Source organism: Podarcis pityusensis, assembly GCF_964106645.2.
Source record: "Podarcis pityusensis genome assembly, chromosome: 8".
NCBI lineage: Eukaryota > Metazoa > Chordata > Lepidosauria > Squamata > Lacertidae > Podarcis > Podarcis pityusensis.
The window spans coordinates 35,477,435-35,503,262 of NC_138033.1; the positions used below are offsets into that span (position 1 = coordinate 35,477,435).

Sequence of the window (25,828 nt, forward strand, 5' to 3'; positions counted from 1 at the left end):
TTAATTATAACAATATATTTTTAAAAATGGAGAGTAAATATAAGGAAAGGAAATGATATTTGGATCAACATAGCAAAATAAAACAAGCAAAAAACAAAAAACCCCTCCATAGTACAATGAATAAATTAAAGAGAAAATATTGTCATTTACATTGTTATTCCAGAAATGTAAAAACAAGGCCCACCTCCCAGTAAGTTTGTTTTCCTCATTGCTAAGTGCTGCATTGCTCTCATTTGTAAGTTTTATCATTAAGACAATTAAATGTATTTTAACAGTGTGCCTGAACATAGCCAGGTGAATTTTGCCTGTTTTCTTGTTTGTTTGCAGGGGAGGGGAGTATTGGTTTCTCAGGGGGTGGCATGCTGCCTGTTTTTTTTGGGGGGGGAAGGTTGTCTAAACTGTTTTGCCTTTTTGTGGATAGTTTTACTCAATTCCATGAGCAAGCTTTTGTCTTTGTGACTTGGGAGGCCCCCACAGCCGCCATTTTGTGCTGGTGCCCAGGGCGGTTTCTGCTTTTGCCAAATGTGCACCCCAGAAACAATGGGGAACCCATGGTATATTCTGTTACATGCCCTTGTCATGCTAAAGGCTGAGAGTTCCTGCCGTTTGCTTGAAGTGATGCTAGAGGAATTGCCAGATGATTTTGCAAACATCCTCTCCGTTTCTTTCCCCTTCCACCTTGGTATATTTTTATCAGGCTGTTGCAGTGGAACGGTGCAGGGCCCATTGATACAGTTGAAACACCTGCAGGGTTTGTTTCCTCTTCTCTTTGAACTGTTTCCATCCTGCTAAATGAACTTGTAACTCAGAACTGGTGCCTGAGCTTGCACATTTCCTCCTCCCTCCTAGTCCATTTTCCTTCTGTGATGTGTCTCTTTGGAATATAAGCCTTAGTACAGGAACCTTCTTGTTTTATTGAGCTGTAAGTCACTGTAGAAGTGGCTAAAGAGTGGGGTAAAAGTTCTTTAAATAATTAGTAGGATAAGGTGGCCTGCTTTTCCCTTCCATTTGCAATAAGGAGGTGTGATTTCAAGGGTTCCCGGAGGGTGGAATGAAGCGGTTGTGCAAACTGGGTGGGGATTCTGTGCAGCCACTGCGGAGATGGTTGTTATCCGTAGAATAAACCTTGTTGTTTCGCATTTATGCTGTCTTCTGCTCGCAAATGGCAATATTTCAGGAGTGGTTTGCCTAAGGCCACTCAGTGACTGCTTCATGGCTGAGATGAGATTGGCAAGAAGGCCCTTGCAGATCCTTGAAAAGGTCAGCAGGCCTAGAGAGGAAGCGGAGGCATCTCAGCTCCTTCTGGTGGAGCCCTAAGGTCCTTGCTGCTTCCTGGTGTAAATTTGCATTCTTAAAAAACAAACCCAAATCAGCCAGGGAGCTACCCTGCATGTGGCTGAATTACAGTTCTTAGTCACTGGCCCTGCTGTCCGGGGCTGATGGGAGTTCAGAGTCCAACAGCATCTAGAAGGCTCCAGGTTAACCACCGCTGCCTTGTAGGTTCACTGTTAGGACAAACAAGAAACAGCAGTGCGGCTTGCTCTGAGCTGGGGGTGGGTGGGCTCAGGCCAGGAAATAAATCCAGCATCAAGCACAATCCGCACAGATCTGCCCACACATCCTTGGCGTCCAGGACTGTGTCTGTACTGGAGCCAGCAATAAAATTCCAGCACCCAGCGCGACATCCTGGGGCTTAGCGATTCAGGGTGGTCATTGTGGTCTCTCTGTGTGTTTGTGTGTGACCTCAGAGCCCCACCTTTCTGAGTGGCCAGCAATGTTTCCGTTGCATATCAGACGGGAATCCTAACATGTCTGTGCGATGTGCCTGTCCATGAAATGGGAAGGCTGACTCAGCAAGCCGGCGAGTCCTGTGCATTTCCTGCCTAAGGCTTAGCTGCCGACTCAGCTGTAGGTTGAGCGGTTCGGAAACAAAGAGCAGCAACAAAGTGCAAAGCTTTTGCTGGAGTTTGCTGGTCAGAGGAGAAGGTGTGTGGTGGAATTGGAGGCGTAAAAAAGCCCTGCAGGATCAGACGAAAGGCCCATTTAGTCCAGTATTCTTTCTCACAGTGCCTGACCAGATACCCATTAGGGGAAACCTGCAAGTAGGATTCGAGCACATGGGCATCCTGGGATTTAGTTGATGGGCCTGGTAAAAGTAGTGGGAGTTTCAACTTTCAATTGTAAAGCCTTCTAATGCCCTGCTTATAAAGGTAAAGGTAAAGGTAAAGGGACCCCTGACCATTAGGTCCAGTCGTGACTGACTCTGGGGTTGTGGCGCTCATCTTGCTTTATTGGCCGAGGGAGCCGGCGTACAGCTTCCGGGTCATGTGGCCAGCATGACTAAGCTGCTTCTGGTGAACCAGAGCAGTGCACGGAAACGCCGTTTACCTTCCCGCCAGAGCGGTACCTATTTATCTACTTGCATTTTGACATGCTTTCGAACTGCTAGGTTGGCAGGAGCAGGGACCAAGCAACGGGAGCTCACCGCGTCACGGGGATTCAAACCGCCAACCTTCTGATTGGCAAGCCCTAGGCTCCGTGGTTTAACCCACAGCGCCACCCGCATCCCTGCTTATAACCTGCTTCAAATTGGGTCTAGCCCATACCAGGGATGGGGAACCTGTGGCCCCCCAGGTGTTGCTAGACTCTAACACCCACCCATTAGCCTGGACCAGCAAGACCAATGGTAAGGAAGGATGGGAGTTGTAGTCCAACAGCATCTGGAATTCTGGATTTTTTAAAATGGTCTAATTTGGGGCAGGGGAGGGGGGCCACTTGGGAGTACTTCACCCCAACTGACAGCTCAGGCGGGTGAGAACTGAGCAGCGTCTGTGCTTCAGATTGCCGTTGGCAACCTGGCCATGAGAGACCTGGGTCCCAGGAGAGTAGAAAGCAGCAGTGGAGCAAGCAAAATAGGTTTGCCCCTACGAAGCAGCTGTCTTGTGTGAATGTGGCTACAGAAGACAGCAGCATTCTGCTGGAACCTGGCTTCCCAATTCACATTCAAAGGCCCGTCTGGTCAGGCAGAATTAAAAACTCAAAACAGGTAGAAGAATCCCTTTTAATTGCACCTTTTGAAATTATAGACTTCTCTCGCTCTCGCTCTCGCTCTCTCTCTCTCTCTCTCTAAGAAAATGCATTCTTGCCTGATTCCCAAGCTCAGTGCAAGCATCTCCTTTGTGAATTTAGGATCAAAGTATCTCGTGGGTTAAAAGCTGGACCGTTCCAATTTTTTTTTCTCAATTGACTGCACAAGCCACCTTGGATTCTCCTGAATGGTTTAGCCGAGGTGGGGGGGGGGAGAGGACAGGAAAGAGGGAGGGGGAAAGCGGAGCAAGAGAAAGATGTCACAATCTCTAATCTATCTGTCATTTTTATTTTTCAGCAGCCGGAGAGGAGCTCCCGACTAGAACAATGCTGGAGAGGAAGGGAGGGGAGAGGGCCGGAGTGGCAGCCAAAGTCTGAAAACAGGTGAACAGCAGTGGCAGCAGCAGCAGCAGCGGAGGAAGAGTGGAGGGGAAGGAAGAGATTTGTCACCGCTGCTGCGGGGGAGGCGAGCTAGCCCCACCGGGAAGAGCCTCCTCCTCCTCCTCTCGGCTGCGCGGAGGTGGATCCTGGCTGGGCAGCAGCTGAGCCATGGCTACGAATTTCAACGACATTGTCAAACAGGGATACGTGAAAATGAAGAGCAGGAAATTGGGGGTAAGTGCCGGCAGATGCCGCCTTGTTGTTTCCGAGTGGGCTCTGGCTGGCGTCCTTTGTAGGCATGCGGGCAGGTGCAAATTGCGCAAAAAACCCCCGGTGCTTTTGTGTGGAAGAATTCTGGCTAGAGCAGCATAGCTTTCTCTCTCTCTGCCTCTCCTCTAGGCATCCCTCCTGCATGGACCTCCCTCCCCACAGGCTCTGCCTGAGTCCTGGCAACAGAGGTGCCAGTTGCTGGTCATTTCTGGCGTTGCCTTGGTGGACGTGGCATCCCCAGAGTTGATGGATTGGGTGGGTTTTGCAAGGGCTTGGGTGGGTGGTGGTCCGCATTTTGTGCCATGGGGATTTCCTTTCCAGCTTGACAGCTGGTTGCAGATCTTGAAGCCGATAAAAGAAACAGCAACTCTTTGCCTTTGTGTGGCTGTGAATATAGTACGGATTGACTCTGCCTGGCTACAGTGGACAGGTTGTGTTCTCCTGTTTCAGATGCTTCTGTGGCACTCCCTTCCCCAGAGACTCCTCTGAGCCTGTGGCTGAGCAGCTTATGCAAGTGCAGTTAGAATTCTTTTTCTTTCAGCTGGGTTTTAGTCGCTGGGCAAAATCAGCACAATCAAAAATCAGCACAATCAGCAGCAGGGCTTCATTATTTATTTTTTGCTTTGATTGTTTTTGGTGTTTGTTGGCTTTTTTAAAAAAGCTTTGTGATTTTAGCTGACAATTTCACACACATTTTTAACCATTTCGCTCCTGCCTTTGGAAAGAGGAGGGCTAGGATTCAGCAGGGGTGGGGGTGGGGAGAGGGAAATGGAAAGAGGCACTGAGGATTTCCTCGTTCCATCTGGACTGCTTAGCTGCAGAGTCATGTTGTGGATACTTTCTCTGTGAGCACCTCTGGCCCATATGAGGAGGACCAACTCGGACACTGGGTCTGGCTCTTCCTTTGAGCACAGCCACCCCCAGCAAGATTTCTCTCCCCTTCTCTCAAAGGTTCTTGCTGCAGACCTAGACTTGCTCCAGGCACAGTTGCATCTATGGATCTTGGCTTCTAGGGTGTGTCTTTCCTGGGCCTCTGAGATATCCCTGCTCACAACAGGGGCATCTTGAACACAGAACAAGCATTGATCGCCCCTTTCTCTTTTCCAGCCGTCTTCTATTGGCAGGTGACTAAACTCCACGCTAGAGATTTCTGGATTGCACATAAAAGAAATCCACATTTCCTCCTCAGAATAAATATTTTCTGAAGGGGCATTGAACTGATCCTCTGTATGCAACATGAAGGAATTTCTTTACTTGGATTTTGAAATATGGTTACGAGAAGGATTCTTTTGAAGCACCTTTCTCCAGCCTTGGGTCCCCAGATGTTGTGCGCATCCTCTCATCCCTGACTGCTGGCATGATGGGAGTTGGTACCCAACAACATCTGTAGAGACCAAGGCTGGGGAGAAGACAGCAAGGATGCAGAAAGCCTGGGAGTGGATTTCCAAAGGACAGAAGTTGTTGGACAGGAGGCACCTGGGGTTGGTGGCCTTGGGCAAGCCTCTCTGTTTTAAGTTTTCCATCTCTCATTTCGGCAGCCTACAACTGAAGGTTATTGTGAGGGTTAATAGTAGTTGTTGCCTGCTGTGAGCCTTGGAGGATAATGATCCACTTATGGGTGTGTTTCTGTTTAATGACAGGATTGCTGTGTAGGCCTCCACTGGGTGTCCTGGCCAGTCCCAGCTATTGCATCACAATCTCTCCCAGGAAGCATCTTGGGGCTGAACCTGTGAAACTTTGATGTGCATGTACATGTATGTGTGTAAATGTTTTGCTTCCACAAAGCTTTTAAAACAAGTGGGGTAGGCATGTACCTTCAGATGTTGTAGAATTTGCATCATCGCTGACCGTTGTCCATGCTCACCATGAGAGCCAGTGTGGCGTAGTGGTGCTGGACTATGACCTAGGAGACCGGGGTTCAAATTCTCACTCACCCATGAAGCTCACCAGCTGTGATCATGGGCCGGTCATGATCTCTTAGCCTAACCTACCTCACAGGACTGTTGTGAGGATACCATGATGGTGGTGGAGAACTGTGTATGCCACCTTGAGCTCCTTAGAGGAACGTTGGGATAGAAATGTAAAAATAAATAAAACATGGCTGATGGGAATTGGGAGTCCCCTAGACCTGCTTCTCCATCCTTGCTTTAAAACATGCTGTTATCATCTCATTGATACCCTCCTCCTCTTCTTCATTTGCTTTTATTCCGCATGCTGTTGTGGTAAAAGAACCAGGATGGGCGTGTATCCTGAGTCTTATGACTGTTCCGTTGGAGTAACTGAATCTTGGAATGGACCGGGTCCCTTAAAATAAAGAGGCACCTTTCAGTAAAGGCAGAAAGAATAGGTTTGAGACTGAGCTGCTGCTCCATATAGAAGACTCTGCCTAAGGCCAATCGTTGCAGAAGCAACATGAGAGCCCTGTTCTTTTGTAGCACCCTTGGAGAGCCTTGCCTTGAATAAGGTCAGCACTTGCATCATAAGGACACAAGACAAGCCTCCTGGATCAGGCCCATCTCTTCCAGCATCCTCTTCTCACAGTGGCCAACCAGATGCCTGTGGGAAGCCTGCAGGCCGGACATGAGTACAATGGCACTCTGCCCTCCTGCAATTCCCAGCAACTGGTATTCACAGGCACAGTGCCTCCAACAGCGGAGGTTGAACATAGTCATCATGGCTCGTAGCCATCGATAGCCTTCTCCTACATGTATCTGCCCAATGCTCTTTTAAAGCCATCTAAGTTTGTGGCCATCACTGCCTCTCATGGGCGTGAATTCCATGGTTTAGCTCTGCACTGTGTGAAGGACTTTATTTTATGTGCCCTGAATCTTCCAGCATTCAGCTTCATTGGATATCTATCAACGCTAACCTCCCCTGTATTGAGTGGGGAAGGTCTGTTTGGGGCTTTCCTTGAGTTTGCTTGAATGCAAGTAGAACCCTCTATCAGATGGGAGATCCTTGATAAAGCTGGGCTGCCAGTCCCATGGCGAAGTCCGCTTGCATTCAGCCACAGTGAGTAAAAAGTCCTCTGCAGACGTTCCATGTGCAACACATGGAAAAGTCTATGACTGATGGGGGGCTGAGGGTGTGAGGGCTGTGCATGTGTCCCTGCCCCTCTCCACACTTGAAACATTTTCATGCATTGCAGGAGAGCTGTGCTTAGAAATTATTTATTGCCATGTAGGTGCAAAGAGAGCGGGGAAGGTGTCGTGCAAACTGGGCACCAGACTCAAGGAGGCCCACAAAGCCTTCATGTACATGCCCATCTCGGCTTAAGCCCAGCGAGTACCATGTGTGATTCCACACTCAACCCCTTCCCAAATTTAAGATATATTCATAGAATTGTGGAGTTGGAAGGAATCACGAGTGTCATCTAGCCCAGCCTCCTGCAGGGCAGCCTCCTTTTGTCCAACATGGGGCTCACACCCACGACCCTGTTTTAAGAGTCTCATGCTCTACCAACTGAGCTATTCTCTATTGCTGCCTCCTGTGTTCTTACTGGCTTTAAAAGGGGCTTAGAAAAATTTGTGACTACCTGCCATGGTGGCTGCGTTCTAGCTCTGCTGTCAGGGGCAGGGTGCTAGGAATAGCAAGTGGGTCCTCAGGGTCTGCTTGTGAGCTTCCCATAAGCATCCGGTTGGCCACTGTGATTATGCTGGACCAGATAAGCCTTTGGCCGAATCCACCAGGGCTCTTCTTGTGTTCTCAGATGGCCCTATAACAGCGGGGGTGAAACTATGGCACGCGTGCCAGAGGGGGCACTCAGAGCCCTCTCTGTGGGCACATGCGCCATTGCCCCAGCACAGAGCCAGCAGAAGGTGAGGGCGGCACGTTAAGTTCTCAGCTCAACTTGGGCAGCCGGAGAGCCATGTGAGTGGCAGGTCAGCGCAGGAAACTGCACAGCCGGAGCGGGATGTGAGGTTGAGGCTTTACACACCCTCCGGCCAGGGCCAATGGAAGGTGCCAGGCAGGAGAGGATGGCATCGCTGGTTCCAGTGCCAGGTAGCCAGGCAGAGCTGCCTCCGCCCCATCCTCATCGCCCCTCACCAGCACTGGGGCTCTGGACCCCACCAGCCTTGCCGTGCCATGGTCGTCTCCCACTTGCTGAAGTATTTCTTCACTGAACTCAGCCACAGCCAAGTGCAGTGGGACACCCTGTGCTAGCAGGTGGGGCAGCCCCCAGGGCCTTTTCAGGGAACAATGGCATGATGGGGAGGGGGGACTCTCTGCATGCGCTCAGAGGGCCACGCCGAGAACGTTTTCTTGCCCAGGCTGGAGCTTAAAAGCAGGGAATTCCCATCGACGCGGAGATCTTGTGAAAATCAAAATGAAATCCTTAAAGTGTGGAATTCCTTGCCAAATAATTTTAAATCAGTGAAAGTGCTTGGGATTGTTTCATTGTATCACTGAAAGCTCTGTTATTTTGTTTTTCTTTTAAGACAAAAGATGTTAATGTATGAGTTGTTTTTTCTAAACCAAAACCTCAATATTCAGGTTAAATTGCTGAGTTGGCTCTTTGCGAGAAATAAGTGGGTTTTGGATTGCAGTTTGGACACTCGGTCTCTAAAAGGTTCTCCATCACTGCCCTATAAGGACCTTCTCAGTGGCTGCTCCTAGATTATGGAACACCTTGCCTCGTGTTCTCCTCCACTCCCTCCCAAGTTTTTTTCTGGCCACAAAGGACACTTTTATTCTGGTAGATTTTTGTAGCATGTGGCACATCAGGTTTTTATGTTCAGGTCCTGATACTGCCTCCTTGGCTGCTTTGTTTTATATCGGTGGTAGTGGTGTGTTTGTATGTTTTAATAAAACTGCAACTCAAATGTTGTAAGCTGCCATGAGGAGAGCAGGACAGAAATGTTTTAAGGAAGAAATATAGTAAAATAGCCAGCTCAGTGGAGGGAGGGACGTCTGCTGATGGTTGTATTCAACCTCCAGGTTCAGAAACCTCTTAGTACCGTGAACCAGCAAAAGGAGAAGGATGTTGCCTTCAGACCTTGTGTGGGGGCTTCCTGGAGGAGACTGGCCCGTTAGAACACCCCACCAACCACAGGTAGCTCCCACCTGCTTGCTGTCTCATTACAGCCAGTTTGAGAGGTGGCAGTGCCTGCCAAGTTCTTCCTTCTCCTCCGTCTCCATGTTAAACCTTGTTGAACTCAGCAGGAAGGTGACAAAACTAGAATGACTTGCCTCCAGCACCACCTACTTTTGGCCTCCCTGGCTTCTGCCCTACCAGTCCCACCATTGGACTTAGATGGACCTTTGGGTCTGGTTCCACACGGCTCCTCTTGCCTCCATCTGTTTTCCTGCTTTGGCGAGGCTTTCTGGAGAGCACCTGCTCTGGAAGAGCCTCTGCGGACCAGTGTACTTGTGCTTGGACATCCCTCCTCTCCCCACCCTTGCTTGAAGGATGCCAAGTTGGCCAGGACTCTGTTTGCCTACCAGCTGGAAGTGGCTACGCTAGGCTCACTTGGCATCGGAGCGCAGCGTTTTCCATCACAGCCCAGCTCCGGTTTGCGCAGCTCCTCTCCGGGGAGCCCGTTGAGAGCGGTGGCACGGCCCAGGGCTCTGTTGCCAAAGCAGCACCCTCCCTCCTCCCTGACTCTTGCATGACTTCTCCGAAAGCCCCGCTCTGCTCCAGCAGCCTCCGTGCCCCCGAGGGCTCTGCTCCAATTTGAGGACATTTAAATTGGAGCTCTGGCTTCAGGCAGAGGACGTGGAAGTTTGTTGACTGCACAGAGAGGGGAGGAGGTTTCTCTGCCTCTACTTTTCGTGGTTGTAGCAGCTTCTTTTTCCTTATTAAATAGGGAAGTGGGGGCTGTAGGAGAGTTCACAGCCTAGAACTAATGAGTGGGTCAGTGGGGGAATTTTGGATAATGATTGGGTATTGCTGTAGGTCTAGAGTAGCTATCTTTGTCTTGAAGGTGACTGGGAGTAGCTGCGGAGACCACATAACACCGGTTCTGAAAGACCTACATTGGCTCCCGGTATGTTTCCGAGCACAATTCAAAGTATTGGTGCTGACCTTGAAAGCCCTAAATGGCTTCGGCCTAGTGTACCTGAAGGAAGGTCTCCACCCCCATCGTTCAGCCTGGACACTGAGGTCCAGCACTGCGGGCCTTCTGACGGTTCCCTCCTGTGAGAAGTGAGGTTACAAGGAACCAGGCAGAGGGGCTTATTGGTAGTGGCGCCCTCCCTGCAGAACGCCCTCCCATCAGATGTCAAGGAAATAAGCAACTATCTGACTTTTAGAAGACATCTGAAGGCAGCCCTGTTTAGGGAAGCTTTTAGTGTCTAATGTTTTATCGCTTTATTGTTATTATTATCGTTAATTCTGTTGCGAGCTGCCCAGAGTGGCTGGGGAAACCCAGCCAGATGGGCGGGGTAAAGTTAAAGGGACTCCTGACCAATAGGTCCAGTCGTGACTGACTCTGGGGTTGCGGTGCTCATCTCGTTTTATTGGCCGAGGGAGCTGGCGTACAGCTTCCGGGTCATGTGGCCAGTGTGACTAAGCCGCTTCTGGCAAACCAGAGCAGCGCACGGAAACACCGTTTACCTGGAGCGGTTCCTATTTATCTACTTGCACTTTGACGTGCTTTTGAACTGCTAGGTTGGCAGCAGCAGGGACCGAGCAACGGGAGCTCACCCCGTTGCAGGGATTCAAACCGCCAACCTTCTGATCGGCAAGTCCTAGCCTCTGTGGGTTAACCCACAGCGCCACCCACGTCTATTATTATTATTATTATATTATTATTATTATTATTAAAGGCCCTCTGTGTTTAGCCCTCTGAGAGCTGCATGCTGCCAGTTTCTCTCTCTCTCTCTCTCTCTCTCTCTCTCTCTCTCTCTCTCTCTCTCTCTCTCTCATATGTACAGCATCCACTTTCCACACATGTAGACAACACACATGTATGCAGGCACACATCAAACAGGCTCTGTCTCCTCAACCTCACCCCACCATCATCATTTGTATGCCACTTTCCAACGAATTAATAAAGTGCTATAAATCATATATATAATCAATCCATACAACAGCTGCAGCAAAACATGTCTCTCCCACATCGGTCTCTACAAGCCACAGCAGGCCACGCACAGCCTTCTAAGCGCTTGACCTCACCCCCAAAGGCGCACTCCTCTATCGTCTCCCGAGACAAGACAGATGCCAACCAACCTAACAACATTGTGTAAAGCCGTACAAAAAAGCTAACCTAATTTATAAGCTTAAAATTAAATAGGAGAGAGAATAATGTCCAACAAAGAAATAAAATGATATTAAAATCACTGTTCATAAATAATACACATAATCTCACAGCAGTTAGCTTGCACGCATTGCATGGTAGCCACGCACCTTACTGGTGGCAGCCTTCCCGACACACTTGGCACACACAGAGTCATTGAATCATGGAGTTGGAAGGATCCCAAGGAGTCATCTAGTCCAGTCCTCTGCAGTGCAGAAGTCACAACTAAAGATTCCCTGACAGGAAGCCTTCCAACCTCTTTTTTTTTTTTTTTTTAAACCTCCAGTAAAGGAGAGCCCATCACCTTCCGAGAGAGCCTGTTCCACTGTCAGTTTATTCTGTCAGAAAGTTATTCTATACAACATGCACACCGGCTACACATGCAAGCCATGTGCACAGGCACACAGCACACACTCACTCATAAATAACACACCCCACACACAGGCATACGCCATCTCTCCTCTCAGTGCTATGAAGTGGTGCTTAGCTGTGTGGAGAGGTTTAAATCGTTGCTTTCAGGCCTCCATGATGAGGAGACTCTAGTGTAATGGATAGCCTTGCTGGAGCTTCACACACATCCCACAGTATCTGTTGTGGTTGTTGTTGTTGTTGTCTGAGAGTGGAGCCTCTGAAACACACAGAAAAATATATATTAAAACTAAAATAAGTATTTAATAAATTCCTTAAATATTCACCTGTGATGTTACAGGTGCTGACTAGGAGGCCAACATTGCATCTCTCAGTAACAGTAAAGAGAGAGAAAAAGATTTTCTTAGGAAAAACATTTATATTGGCTGCCAGAACTAAATAAGAATGATGCATTTACTGCATGATAAAAAGATTGTCTGGAAGTCTACCACTTTGCTGATCACTGAAAAGTTCTTCAGAAACGATGCATGAAAATGTCAAGCCCTGAAACTCACAGCCATATTAGTTCAGGGCTTTTCTTCTTCTTCTCTGTAGACCTGTGAGTTGGCCTGACCTGCCCAAGGCAACCTTCATGGATGAGCAAGTACTTGACCCTGGTGTGCTGGCTGCCCGGAGCTGATGGGAATTGTAGTTTAAAATAGCTAGCGGGCACCAGGTTGGTGAAGGTTGCACTAGCCCTTAAGATCCACTGCAATATCTACTTTATTTCTTATTACAGTGGTACCTCGGGTTAAGAACTTAATTCGTTCTGGAGGTCTGATCTTAACCTGAAACTGTTCTTAACCTGAAGCACCACTTTAGCTAATGGGGCCTCCTGCTGTTGCTGCTGCACTGCTGCCACACAATTTCTGTTCTTATCCTGAAGCAAAGTTCTTAACCCGAGGTAATATTTCTGGGTTAGCAGAGTCTGTAACCTGAAGCGTATGTAACCTGAAGCGTCTGTAACCCGAGGTACCAGTGTACAGCCTTTTGGTTTACCTGCCAGAGTCCTGGTGGGTGGAATCCTTGTTCAGGAGCAAATCCAGAAAGGAAATGGTGGCTTATGACTTGGAGCCAAATACTTAAGCGCACCTCTTGAACTGGACCTTCATATACAAGCACACATCCAAATCTGAGTCACTGCAGATCAGGGTTTCTAACATAGAGAGCTAAAACAGACCAGGTTTGGCCAGAAAGCTGGTCAGGAGCTTCCATTTAACGTTCATGTGAGGAACCGGGGAGACCAAGAGGAAAGCCATTCGTACAAAGCTGGCCATAGCAGAGAATTTATTTTTGTTGCTCTGCTGTTGTTGTCGTCACTTTTTTCTTGCCATGGCAACTCAGAGGAAGTTACCACCCCCAGCCCCAACCCCCACATACATACATTAAAAACAAGTGGGGGGAAATATATCAAAAACATACCACCCATTCTAAAAGCCCAATTTTATCCACTAATTTCAAAACTGCACTGGTTTTGGGGGTGGGGGCGTCCTGGGAATCCCTGAGCAACGCCAGCTATGAGGCTGCTATTTAGTTCATAAGTTCACAGAATCATAGAATCATAGAGTTGGAAGAGACCACAAGGGCTATCGAGTCCAACCCCCTGCCAAGCAGGAAACACCATCAGAGCACTCCTGACATATGGTTGTCAAGCCTCTGCTTAAAGACCTCCAAAGAAGGAGACTCCACCACACTCCTTGGCAGCAAATTCCACTGTCGAACAGCTCTTACTGTCAGGAAGTTCTTCCTAATGTTTAGGTGGAATCTTCTTTCTTGTAGTTTGGATCCATTGCTCCGTGTCCGCTTCTCTGGAGCAGCAGAAAACAACCTTTCTCCCTCCTCTATGTGACATCCTTTTATATATTTGAACATGGCTATCATATCACCCCTTAACCTCCTCTTCTCCAGGCTAAACATGCCCAGCTCCCTTAGCCGTTCCTCATAAGGCATCGTTTCCAGGCCTTTGACCATTTTGGTTGCCCTCCTCTGGACACGTTCCAGTTTGTCAGTGTCCTTCTTGAACTGTGGTGCCCAGAACTGGACACAGTACGCCAGGTGAGGTCTGACCAGAGCAGAATACAGTGGCACTATTACTTCCCTTGATCTAGATGCTATACTCCTATTGATGCAGCCCAGAATTGCATTGGCTTTTTTAGCTGCCGCGTCACACTGTTGGCTCATGTCTAGTTTGTGGTCAACCAAGACTCCTAGATCCTTTTCACATGTACTGCTCTCAAGCCAGGTGTCACCCATCTTGTATTTGTGCCTCTCATTTTTTTTTGCCCAAGTGCAATACTTTACATTTCTCTCTGTTCCTATCTTGCTGTCCATGCATGCCTGGTCTGTCCCCACCCCCCATCATATGTACATGCACACATTTTCTTTAGTGATTCTGACAAAAAGGTCACGGCGGTGCAGGCAACTTGCAGTCTAACACCAGTTTTAGCAGATGGGGGGGATTGAATTTCCATACTTTGCAGTCTCAAAGCTTTTAACTGTTTTTACTAAATACAAGTAAAGCAAAGCAAGCTAAATTAGATTGCTCTCAAGGGCTTCAGAAAGTTTCCCAGCGTAGATTGAAAATTTTCCTATGCAGATTGTCAAATACAAATTTCTCAAATTCGCACAGGTAAATTCAATCCCCCCCCTTAAAGAAATCTGCATTGCTGCCTTTGAGGGAATGTATGGAGACAGTTGTGCAAATATCTACATAATGTCTTTTGTTGGGGGTTTGAAAACTGGTGTTCCCTCCCTCCCCCCCCCCCCAATTCCTCCGTGCAACTTTTTGTCAGCGAATATGGCTGTGGAAAGAAGGCTGGGATTCACTAAAAGAAAATGTGTGCATGTACATATGGATTGGGGGGTGGGGACAGACCAGGCATGCATGGACAGCAAGATAGGAACAGAGGCCCTTGCCATGCCTGCTCCTCGTTCTGGTTATTGCAATCCATATCTGTGTAGGCCATAGCTGGCCCCGGGCATTTTTCTGCCTGAGACAAAGGGCATGATGCCTCTCTGCCCCACTTTCCACATACAGAAGCCCACTGGACAGGCTGTTCAATTTTATTTATTTCAATTAAGTTTGTATTAGTTTTCAAAAAGTTCAGTTGCAGCATATTATCAAACAAACAAGCAAACGGTAATAATAAATAATAACCAGATCAGATACTCTGTATCATGCCAAGGGAAATTTATCACAGCATTCAGCTTATATTCAATCTCTAAATGTATTAGCCACATTCATTCATAAACAGGAGGAGATTCTTGACCGTATTGCTCCTTACCTGAGAAAGAGATATTAAAAGTCGGACCAAAATCATCCTTCTTACTTAGGCCCTCCTGGTGATTCACATCTCTGGTGGGGAATGTGCTGAAGCACAATTTTGGCCTGTAGATTTTAGGGAACTACTGTAAAACAAAATCTTAATGTTGTTCCAACCTCCCAATTGGCACTTTTTTGATGGAGGCTAACCTAAACTTGATTATACAATTATTATTGATGGCAGCTAGAATGACTTGTGCACTTTAAAATTTAATTCCAGCACTAGTGAAGGGACTTGGATGGTCATACTTAACAAACATAATTGCACCTATATGCCTCACTTGTGCATTGGCCAAAAAAGAGGAAATAATTCTCTGCAAAAGAGGGCATAATGGGAATCAGATTTACATAACATTTGCATATGTTGACTTGCGTGCACAGATTAATAGCGGATGGCATGGAGGGGCAGCTTGACCTCGCTTGACCTCTGGGTGGTTGTGTCGCTGCTGCTTCCTGGGAGGTAGAAGGGGGATGCAAGCACTACCCTTCCTCTACCTCCTCTCAAACAGCAGCGACACGGCCACCCAGAGGTCAGGTGACATAGATACACATTTAGGAATAATGTCTATAATTTAAATAGTAATGCACTACATCTCACTGTAGTGTAGAAGACACTGACCCAGTGTCCAATGTGTCTGATGTCCAGGGAATGATTGTATAGTAGGACACATGGCCACCCTCAAAGGGACGGACTCTTCCACTGTACAGGGGGCAGCAGATACAGTGGTACCTCTGGTTAAGAACTTAATTTGTTCTGGGGGTCCATTCTTAACCTGAAACTGTTCTTAACCTGAGGTACCATTTTAGCTAATGGGGCCTCCCGCTGCTACACAATTTCTGTTCTCATCCTGAAGCAAAGTTCCTAACCCGAGTTACTATTTCTGGGTTAGCGGTGTCTGTAATCTGAAGCGTATGTAACCTGAAGCGTCTGTAACCCGAGGTACCACTGTATAGCTTAGGAGATACAGTAGGGGAGGCTACATTGTGCACACAGCTGTGCCCTCCAGGAGAGGAGAACAACAAGGGGGCTCAGGAGGAATGGCCCGTAAATGGCCGCTCTTCCCCCTGACCCCCTAGCATTGGCTGTCTGAAGTTACCACAGCCAGTGTGGTGTAGTGGTTAAGAGCGGTAGTTTCGTAATCTGGTGAACCGGGTTCGCGTCTCCGCTCCTCCACATGCAGCTGCTGGGTGACCTTGGGCTAGTCACACTTCTCTGAAGTCTCTCAGCCCCACTCACCTCACAGAGTGTTTGTTGTGGGGGAGGAAGGGAAAGGAGAATGTTAGCTGCTTTGAGACTCCTTCAGGTAGTGATAAAGCAGGATATCAAATCCAAACTCCTCTCCTCCTCCTCCTCCCCTTCTTCTTCTTCTTCTTCTTCTTCTTCTTCTTCTTCTTCTTCCTCTTACCAACAGTAGGGCTGGCCCTGATCTTTCACAAGTGAATGCATCCGTGTTTTCTTTTTGCAAGGCATCATTTGACAGAGATAGCTATTTGCATCCAGCTCTTTTTTTTTTTCAGGGGGAGGAAACCTAACATGGGGCTCCAGCCCCACATCAACATCTTCTGCCCACCTAGCAGACAAGAAAATAGCCCTTGGTCTTCCAAACTTTATCTCTTGCTGCAACCCTCAAAAACTGTATTTCTTTATGAATAGCAGTCCAATCAAGTATTTTTAATTTAATCTCATTGGTTTCAACAAGACAGAGAGCTAAGCATGTGCTGTTTTACAGGAGGGATTCAGCTGCATAATGGGAATTTAGGTTTGCACAATTAAAGGGGATTAAAGCTTCCTGATGGAACAAATCCACTTAAGAAGAAGAAGAAAATGGGCAGGGGAAAACACTAAAAAAAGCTGCAGGGGGAGATAATTATGGACATGGGAAGACGTCTGATGTCCCTGCAAACAAATCGGAACAAATGCTCCAGAAAGAGTGGGCGTCATATTATTGTTATTATTATTATTACTATTAATTAATTATTGAATTTATATACCGCTCTATACTTGTAGGTCTCAGGGCGGTTCACAGGATAAGGATGGTTCTATAATGGTAGGGAAGAGAGAGCAAAGTCTGATTTTGGACCACCCTCCACTTTAGCTTTATTTAAATAACAGATGAAAAGGAACCACTAGCACCGTAAACGCCTCCCTCGTTCTCTTGGAATGGCAAATAGCACCCACCTGAGAGGTGACAGAACTGAGTTTCCAGTGAGATCTGGCTGAAAAAAAGCCCTGCTTGCAACATTGTGGTGGGGATTAAGTGAGGAGCAGGGAGAACCATGTATGCCACCTCGAGTTCCTTGCAGAAAAAGGTGGGTCGGGAATGCGATAAATAAATACTAAATAAATAAATATTAAAGTGTGAACCTGCCCAGGAGGCTGATTGTGAGAGTCTTGCATTCTGAAGCGAGAAAGACCAGGAAATAGCCAGATCTGCTCAGCTTCCTGCATGGCCCTGTCCACATCATGCTCCTTTGGGGGGGTGGGGACTTTGCCTGTAGCCCCTCCAAGCCTCACAGGCGGCGGGTGCTATAGGCTTTGAAGCCCCTGTCTGGGCCTGCCTCCCTTAGGCCACTCCGTGGTGGAGACGCTTCCTTTGAAGAGCAGGCCCTGCTTTGAAAGCGTCAGGGATGTGCTGGAGGTGGGCCGCATGGAACGTGCGTTCAGGAAGCCACGCTCCATGCCGAGCAGGCGCTGGGCTCCCAGGGGGCTCGTTAGGTATCTGCCAGAACAGCAGAGGAGCATTGCTCTCCCCTCTTCAAGGCAGCCCAGCGAACGCAACCATTTTGCACAGGGCTTCCTCCCCGCGGAAGACAGCGTTGGCTCACATCCACCATGGTCCCCCTGCTCTGGAATGTTTTGCGGGAGGAACAACGACCCTTGTGGGCTGGGCTAGCTGGTCAGCCAAAATGTCTAGAGCTCCACAGTGGAGAGTAGTTGGGACAGAGGCATTTTCCTCATCAAGAATCCAGGCAAGCCAATGTGAGGTGGTGCATAATTAATGTATGGAATTAATTGCCTCAAGTAGTAGCCTCTGCCTGAGGGCCGGTCCAAGCATTGTGAGGCTCCCTTATCTGTACCACAGAAAGGTAGTACAGTGGTACCTTGGGTTAAGTACTTAATTCATTCTGGAGGTCCGTACTTAACCTGAAACTGTTCTTAACCTGAAGCACCACTTTAGCTAATGGGGCTTCATGCTCCTGTTGCGCTGCCAGAGCACGATTTCTGTTCTTATCCTGAAGAAGAAGAAGAAGAAGAGTTTGGATTTGATATCCCGCCTTTCACTCCCCTTCAGGAGTCTCAAAGCGCCTAACATTCTCCTTTCCCTTCCTCCCCCACAACAAACACTCTGTGAGGTGAGTGGGGCTGAGAGACTTCAAAGAAGTGTGACTGGCCCAAGGTCACCCAGCAGCTGCAGGTGGAGGAGCAGAGACGCGAACCCGGTTCACCAGATTAAGAGACTACCGCTCTTAACCACTACACCACACTGGCAAAGTTCTTAACCTGAAGCACTATTTCTGGGTTAGCAGAGTCTGTAACCTAAAGCGTATGTAACCTGAAGCGTATGTAACCCGAGGTACCACTGTACAGTCATACCTCGGGTTGAAGTTGCTTCAGGTTGAAGGCTTTCAGGTTGCGCTCTGCAGTGACCTGAAAGTAACAGAACACATTACTTCTGGGTTTCGCTGCTTGCGCATGCGCAGACGGTCAAAATGACATCACACACATGCACAGAAACAAATGAATCGCGACCCACACACACACAGACGTGGGTTGCGTTCGTTTCTGGATGCGAATGTGGCTCCGGAACGGATCCCATTCGTATCCAGAGGTACCACTGTAATGTTACTTTTCTGGGAGAAAATGCTTCTTCATGAGGCGCATCGTTAAACTACGGAACTCCCTCCTGCAGGAGGCAGTGATGGCCACCAGCCTAGATGGCTTTGAGGATCAGAAGAATTCATGGAGGAGAGGGCTATCGATAGCTACTAGCCACAATGGCTATTCTCTGCCTCCACAGTCAGAGGCGGCAGTGCTTCTGAATGCCCGTTGCTGGAAGCTGCAGGCAGGGAGAGGGCTCTTGTGCTCAGGTTCTGCTTGTTTCCCACAGGCATCTGGTTGGCCACCATGAGAGCAGGATGCTGGACTTTGTGGGCCATTGGTCTGATCCAGCAGGCTCTTCTTATGTTCTCAGTGTAGATATCACCGAGCCTAATGCATTTGCTTGGTATAAAGCAGGGTACGAGCTTCATTCCTGTTCCTCCCCCTCCACCCCCTTTTGCCTGGCGCTGCAGTTGCTGGAGGAGACAGATCCCCATTAGCCTGCCTCTTAAACTGCAGGAGAGCTGGGGCTGTGCACTGTATAAATTCATGCTAATAACACAAGAGAAGGAAGATGGGAGGTGGGAGAAAAGAGGCCAGCACTGAGCAAGGAGGTGGGCAAGTATCAAGCTGAGTCTGGGCAGGATCAGGTGTGCAGCAAAGGGCCCTGGAACCACCCAGGGCAGGTGACCCACTAGATGGAAATGGGAAAGGGGGTGGGTGAGGCCCTCTGAGGTGCCCACACCATTGCTGCAGCCCATCACTGCTCCTTCTGCTGGTAATTAAGTGGCGGCGCTGTAATTAACACTGGCGTTGTGACAGGTAGGGGAGTCCCAAGGGAGGAAGAAGGGCAGGAAGGGAGCTGTTAGGCAGGAGCTGTTTTTCCTTCTCTGCTCCCCCCACCCCAGCTGCTGGGAAGACTTGCTCATTTGGAGGCAGCCCCTTCCTCTCTCTCTCTCCCAGAAGAGCAGCAGCATTGCTGTGCTCGTGCAGAGAGAAAATGGGATTCGTCGTTGGCACAGCAGCAATTTCCCCAGATACGCCACTGCAGATATGGAAAGGGCTTCTTGCTCTGGTTGCATCCCTGGCTCCCATTAGCTGTTGGGGATGATGGTGCAGGAGGCCAATTTTAGGGACTTCACCTGCTTGTAAGGCCTCTTAAACATGCTGGATTGTTGGCCAGCCACTCTCCTTCCCTGGCTGCATGCTCTGGGCCACATCACTGTTCTGTGGAATGACATCTGAGGTGTAAAATGCAGCAGAGCCCACAAATGCTCTGCCCAGGAATACTCAAAGAGTCAGAACAGTAATTAAAATAGCAGACAACACACCTTTGAGAGCCTTTCTCTTAACCTTGAGCAACTGCAACCAACCCCACAGCTCCAGGGCTCTGGTTGTTGGTTCACTGGGGAGATGCCCCCCCCGGCATCCCTTGTTAGAAATTGACCACTGATCATACTGCTCTCTCCGTGGTGTGGACTGGTGAGCAGGCAAAGGCCCTGTCCAGGGCAGAGTTGCTAGTACAGGCTGTCATCCTTCCCCTGGAGGGCAGCCATTTACTCAAAGATGGCATCGTTTGCTGTTCAGCGTGACTGTGGCCATGCAGGTTAACTTGCTTGACTTCGTGGTGTCGGTTCCAGAAAAAGTCATGTGTGAGTAGAGGCCAAACAGTGATTCTTGAGCTGCTCCAGAGTCTCTGCCCAGGCCTGTAGGTTTACCTTAGCTTGGAAAAATTGCACATAATAAATGCAGAATGGGATGGTGGCCACTGAATTCCACTATCCAATAATTTCAAGCCACCTCCCACCACTGGAAGCTATTTTGGCATACATACTATTATTATTATTTTTTTTATTATTATTATTACTACTACTACTACTACTACTATTTAGTGATGTCATGGCATGCTTTTCCCAACCTCGATGCTTCCAGATGTTGTTCTAATACAGGTCCCATCAGCCGCAGCCAGCATGATTGTGGTGGCTGGGACTGATGGGAGTTGTGGTCCAAAACATCTGGAGGCCAGCAGGCTGGGGGAGGCTGAATTAGATGGTCCAAGGAAGACATTGAGGGAGGAAAGACAGCACTGGGAGGTCTGAATATCTGGTGATGTCTATATCCACACTTAACCAGGAGTCTGATCTTAGAGGGGCATTTTTAGTTAATGCTGGTGTCCCAAGCCATGCACTTTACATGGGGGGCTGCCTTTGAAGAAAGTGGAAACATATTTGGGGGCAAAGTGTGGCTGCCAGAGGTGCTGGCTATATAGCAAGTTGATCGAATCACATTATGATTCCAGCCTTAGTCCTGGCCAGCTACATTAAATTGAGCCTGGGAAACAAATTAACAACCAATGTGTTCTTGTTGTTTTGAAAATGCTTTCCCATTTAAAACAAAAAAACACGCTGAAACACCCCAGGTTGCTTACATCCTATAGGCTTGGCCTTTATTGTATGTCTCCCTCCATGCAAAGTCCACTTCAGGGGCCCCTTTCTAAGTCCCCATCAGATGTGACTTGGGTCTTTCATGGTGGTGGTGTTCATAATTTGAACAGCTTTCATGGGGCTGCTTGCCTGACTCTGTTGTGGCTTTTTGCATTTTGACAGCAAGCAAATCTGATTTCAGCCTCTGCTGGGCACTGCTTCTGCTTTGTTTTCATAATTTTAGTAATGTTTAATTTTACAATTTTACTGAATATTCATTTATTGCATGTTTCAAAGGTGCCCCTGACTCCGTATTTAAAAGAAGTATAAATGCTATGACTAAATTCACAAAGTCTGCAGCAGTCACCTCAGTGTATCTCTGAGAGGAATCTTTGCAGACGCACACAGTTTTGGTAGGACAGCTCTCCAGAGCTGTGCCTCTCAGTCTTCTCTCTGCTGAGTCCAGCTCCTTGCTGTTGTCTCGTGTGTGGGATGACGGTTCCCTTTATTCCTTCCTCCGGCTCCTAGGCCCCAGTCTAATTAGTCTGCATCTGCCATCTGCTGACTTGGAGACCTGAACCACTGGCAATCTGTATCCAACCATTGTTTACCAGGATTGTCCTTTGTTGTGAGCTCTGCCTCAGGGTCTACTGTCCCCCAGGACAAACCTTCAGAGCCCTTCCTGTTGGGAATGAGGCTTCTCCTGGGCTCACAACTTCCTCCAGAGCCTTTGTTGTCTTCCCTCTTCTTCCGCGCTGGCTGGCCTTCTCCACACTCGCCCAGCCTGAGCATCACCTCTTCCTCCCTCACAGTGGCGTAGCGTGGGGGGTGCCAGGGGTGCCAGCCGCACCGGGCGCAACACCTGGGGGGGCGCGAGTCCAGAGGGAAGGGACAAGCAATCGAGGCTTGGTTGGGGTGGGGGGTCGTCGTCTCCGCCACTGCTTCTGTTTTCCGCTGCGCTGAGGCGAGCTGGGCGCGGCCAGGCATGCAAGCGCAGCGCGTGGCCAAGCGCTGCAGCCTGGGGAGCCGGCGCCTTAGCGCCTCGCCGTCGGCCGCGCAGCCGTAGCCCAAGCTCGACAACTCGTGGAGGGTGCCTCTCTCTCTCTCTCTCTCTCTCTCTCTCTCTCTCTCTCTCTCTCTCTGCCTGGAGGGGAGGGGCTTTCCCTGCTCTTTGTTCCGTTTGAGCAAACACAGCAACCAAACAGAGCAGGGTGGGCAGTAAGACCCTGAGGCAGAATGCAGGAAAGCAGCCACTTCCTCTTTTCAGGTTTCCCTTCTCCGGTACCTACCCACCCACGTTTATTGCGAGGGAAATCTAGCTGACTGCAGGGAAGGGGTTGGGTGCATGTAATGTGTGACAAAGGCATCAGGTGTACGTCTTGGGTGGAAAGGGTATAAGGGTGGGGAGGTAGAGTGCATTTAAAAAAACCAAAACATTGTGGATTTAAACAAGGAAAATGTAGCATAATCTACTGTTTGTAAGGGCCCTTTGGGATTGGTTTTACCCATCTCAGATAGTTAGCTCATAGTGTAAATAAAGATGGCTGTTGTTTACATTTTTTTAATAAAAGCATCAACGATCCTTTTGCACGGTCTGTTGTGCTGTGTTGCAGAACTTTTTGCAGTTGCAGGATTAGGGATGGTGTTCTGTGCTACAGTGGCGTAGCGTGGGGGGTGCAGGCTGGGCCGGCCACACCGGGCGCAACATCTGGGGGGCCGCGCTCCATGGGTTAGGGGGCGCAAAATCCACGGGTTAGGGGGCGCAAATTACTTGCCTTGCCCCGGGTGCTGACAACCCACGCTACGCCACTGCTCCCTCACACACCTTGCCTCTGAAACATCTCGCCTTCCCCCTTGTCCAGACGGACAGTAATGCTTCCAATGCAGGCATCAGAGGCTTAGGCTGCATATGCACCAATTAGGTAAAGCACTATGATACCACTTTAAACCATCATGGCTCCCCCCCCAAAGAATTCTGGGAAGTGTAGTTTGTTAAGCGGCTGAGAGTTCTTAGGAGATCCTTATTCCTCTTCGAGAGCAACAATTCCTAGAGTTCCCTGGGAAGAAGACATATTCATTATTAAACCATTCTGAGTACTGTAACTCTGTGGAAAGGAATGGGGGTCTCCTAATGATTCTGGGAGCTGTCATTTGTTAAGGGTGCTGAAAATTGTTGGGAAACCTTTGTTTCCCTCCCAAAGTTACAATTCCCAAAGTTTCCTAGGAAAACTGTTAAACCACTCTGAACATTATTTTCAGGAGAGGTTAAATTCCAGAGTCCACTAGAGGATGGTGCAGTGCACTGTGTTATTTTGGGCTTTTTGGCAGGGTGTGTGGAAGATTTGGTGGTATTCATTCTCCGTGCATTGTTACTTCATATATTTGACAGCTTTTGGAAATATTTGACTGATCAGTGAACTAGTTTTAATCTAACAAATGCCAGCACTGATTTTGGGTGCCTTCAGGCTGTCACAATGCCTTCAACAATAAACCAGCTCTGTTCATTACAGGAACAATCTGCAGCAGAGAGGTGGTCGGTCATAATGTATTGTCTGTATCTTCTGCAGTCTGTGACTAGTTCCTCATTATGGAGTTAACTAGTACTAGATGCAATTGCAACAATATTCACATTATTGGGTATCAATGAATTGCATGGGACCCCCAAAAGCACCTTTTTATTGCACATTCCTGATGATTTGTGCTCATGATGCTATCAGGGCAGTCACACGTGACCCCACTTTCAATACCCTTTTCTCCAGCAAATGTTTGGGGGGCAAAGATACTGCTTCATTTCCAATTGGAGCATATGCTGTATTTTCCTGCTGAAATCCCATAATCGTTTGGACCAGAGAGGTTCTCAGTTTGGGGGTGGGAGGTTGTCCTGCTTTTGTTCTGCTGTAGCCCCTCAGGGTGGCAATAATGCAGTTGTACTGGGAAAGTATTGCAGAACGTCTACAGAGGAGAATAAATGCACCACATGCCCTATTATTGTGTTGATAATATGTTGCCAAACACAACCACAATAAAACTCTAACGATCCTTTGGAGGTAAAATGGAGGGGAGGCTGATGCATATGGCCTCTCTCCCTATTTTATCCTCACCACAACCCTGTGAGGTAGGTTAGCTTAGGGCTGAGAGACTGTCATTGGCCCAAGGTCACCCAGTGAGCTTCCTGACCAAGTTGACAACACAGGGAGGGTTGGGCTGATTCACTTGTGTTCATGTAGGTGGGTGTTTTATCCTTTGGGTGAGCAGGCCCTCTTCTCCTGGTGTTTATTTTCCTTCCTTCCTTCTCCCTCCCAGATTTACCGGCGTTGTTGGCTCGTCTTCCGCAAATCTTCCAGCAAAGGCCCTCAGCGGCTGGAGAAATATCCGGACGAGAAGTCGGTGTGTTTGCGAGGATGTCCAAAGGTTAGCCCCAGTTCCTGATGTGATGGTGCTGTTGCTGCTCCGTGAGGGGACAGGGGCTGGATAGAGCCTTGTGGGGGGAGGGATAGCTAATACCACAGAAGATAGAATCAGGATTCAGGATGGCCTTAATGGATTGAAGAATTGGCCCAAACTAACACCAAGAATTTCAATCGGGCAAATGTGAGGTTCTATGCTTAGGCAGAAATAATCAGATGCCCAAATACAACATGTGGGACACCTGCTTGCCAGTGGTACATGTGAAAAGGAGCTAGAGGTCTTAGTAGAGCACAAGATTAACATCAGTCAACCGTATGATGCAGCAGCAAAAGAAAGCTATTCTAGACTGCATCAAGTCTAGTAAGAGTACTGCTCTATTCTGCCTTGGTTAGACCCCACCTGAAGTTCTATGTTCAGTTTTGGGTACCACAATTTAAGAAGGATATTGGCAAACTAGAACATGTGCAGAAGAAGGTGACCAGGAGGCTCAAAGGTCTGGAAATCAAGCCTTAGGAGGAGCGGTTGAGGGAGCTGGGGATGTTTAGCCTACAGAAGTGGAGACTGAGAGATGATAGGATGCCCATCACCAAACATCTAAAGGTCTGTCGCATGGAAGATGGAGCAAGCTTGCTTTCTGCTGCTCCACAGGGTAGAACCCAAACCAATGGATTCAAATGACAAGAAAATGAGATTCTCACTATGCTTTAGGAAGAACTTTTTGACGGTAAGAGCTGTTTGACAGTGGGATTGACTGCTTTGGAAGGTGGTAGACTCTCTTTCATTGGAAGTTTGTAAGCAGGGTTTAGGTGACCACCTGACAGGGATTCTGCATTGCAGGGAGTTGGACTGGATGACCTTTGGGCTCCCTTCCAACTCTACAATTCTGATTCTTGGTCAGCATTTCATACTTTCCTCCTTCCCAGCACTGAGGGGTGGGCAACCTCCTACGCAGAGCCAGCTTGCAGTTTGCCTACTCTAGTGATGAAGATTGGCCACTGTTTCCTAGTTCGGAGACATTCTCATTATCCTTAAATGCTTCCCCAGGGCACTCTTGTGGTCTGTGTGACATTGCGTGCTGGAAAAAACCGTCCCTGCCCAAGGGAGTCATTGTGGCAAAAATAAACCTGTTTATGTTCTAGAAGCAGAACACAGTCCTCCTGCTTGAGTTCTCTCACTGGCCATCCTTTCCACTCTTTCACCCAACCTCCTCACCACCTTAGTCACCCAGTGCAAGATCCAATTCCACCACTCATACGCCCTGCTGCCCTTCTCAATGCTCTCAGGCTCCTGGAAAATGGAGGTGAACAACCAGAGCACCTGCCCAGCCCTCTAGACCAAGAAATGCCCCTCCCCTCAACAATGCCATCCTTCTCTCTTTATGCAGGGTACCCTAGGAGGTCAAGGCTGCTTGAGACACTTCTGAGTTGCCATATCCCACCTCTTTAAGGGGGATTGCTGTCTCAGAGTCCTC

At 48.5% G+C, this 25,828-nt stretch overlaps 1 protein-coding gene across 3 annotated transcripts in view; it reads left to right on the forward strand.

Annotated features, from left to right (window-relative positions):
• The window catches only part of DOK4 (docking protein 4), a 59,592-nt gene that overhangs the window by 17,728 nt on the left and 16,036 nt on the right, over positions 1–25,828 (forward strand). For all 3 annotated transcript variants that reach the window (XM_081017063.1, XM_081017061.1, XM_081017062.1), the window contains exons 2-3: positions 3,386–3,702; positions 24,253–24,360. In XM_081017063.1, coding sequence (XP_080873189.1) covers positions 3,637–3,702; positions 24,253–24,360 — 174 coding nt within the window. In that variant the 5' untranslated portion in view covers positions 3,386–3,636. The remainder of the gene's footprint in view (positions 1–3,385; positions 3,703–24,252; positions 24,361–25,828) is intronic.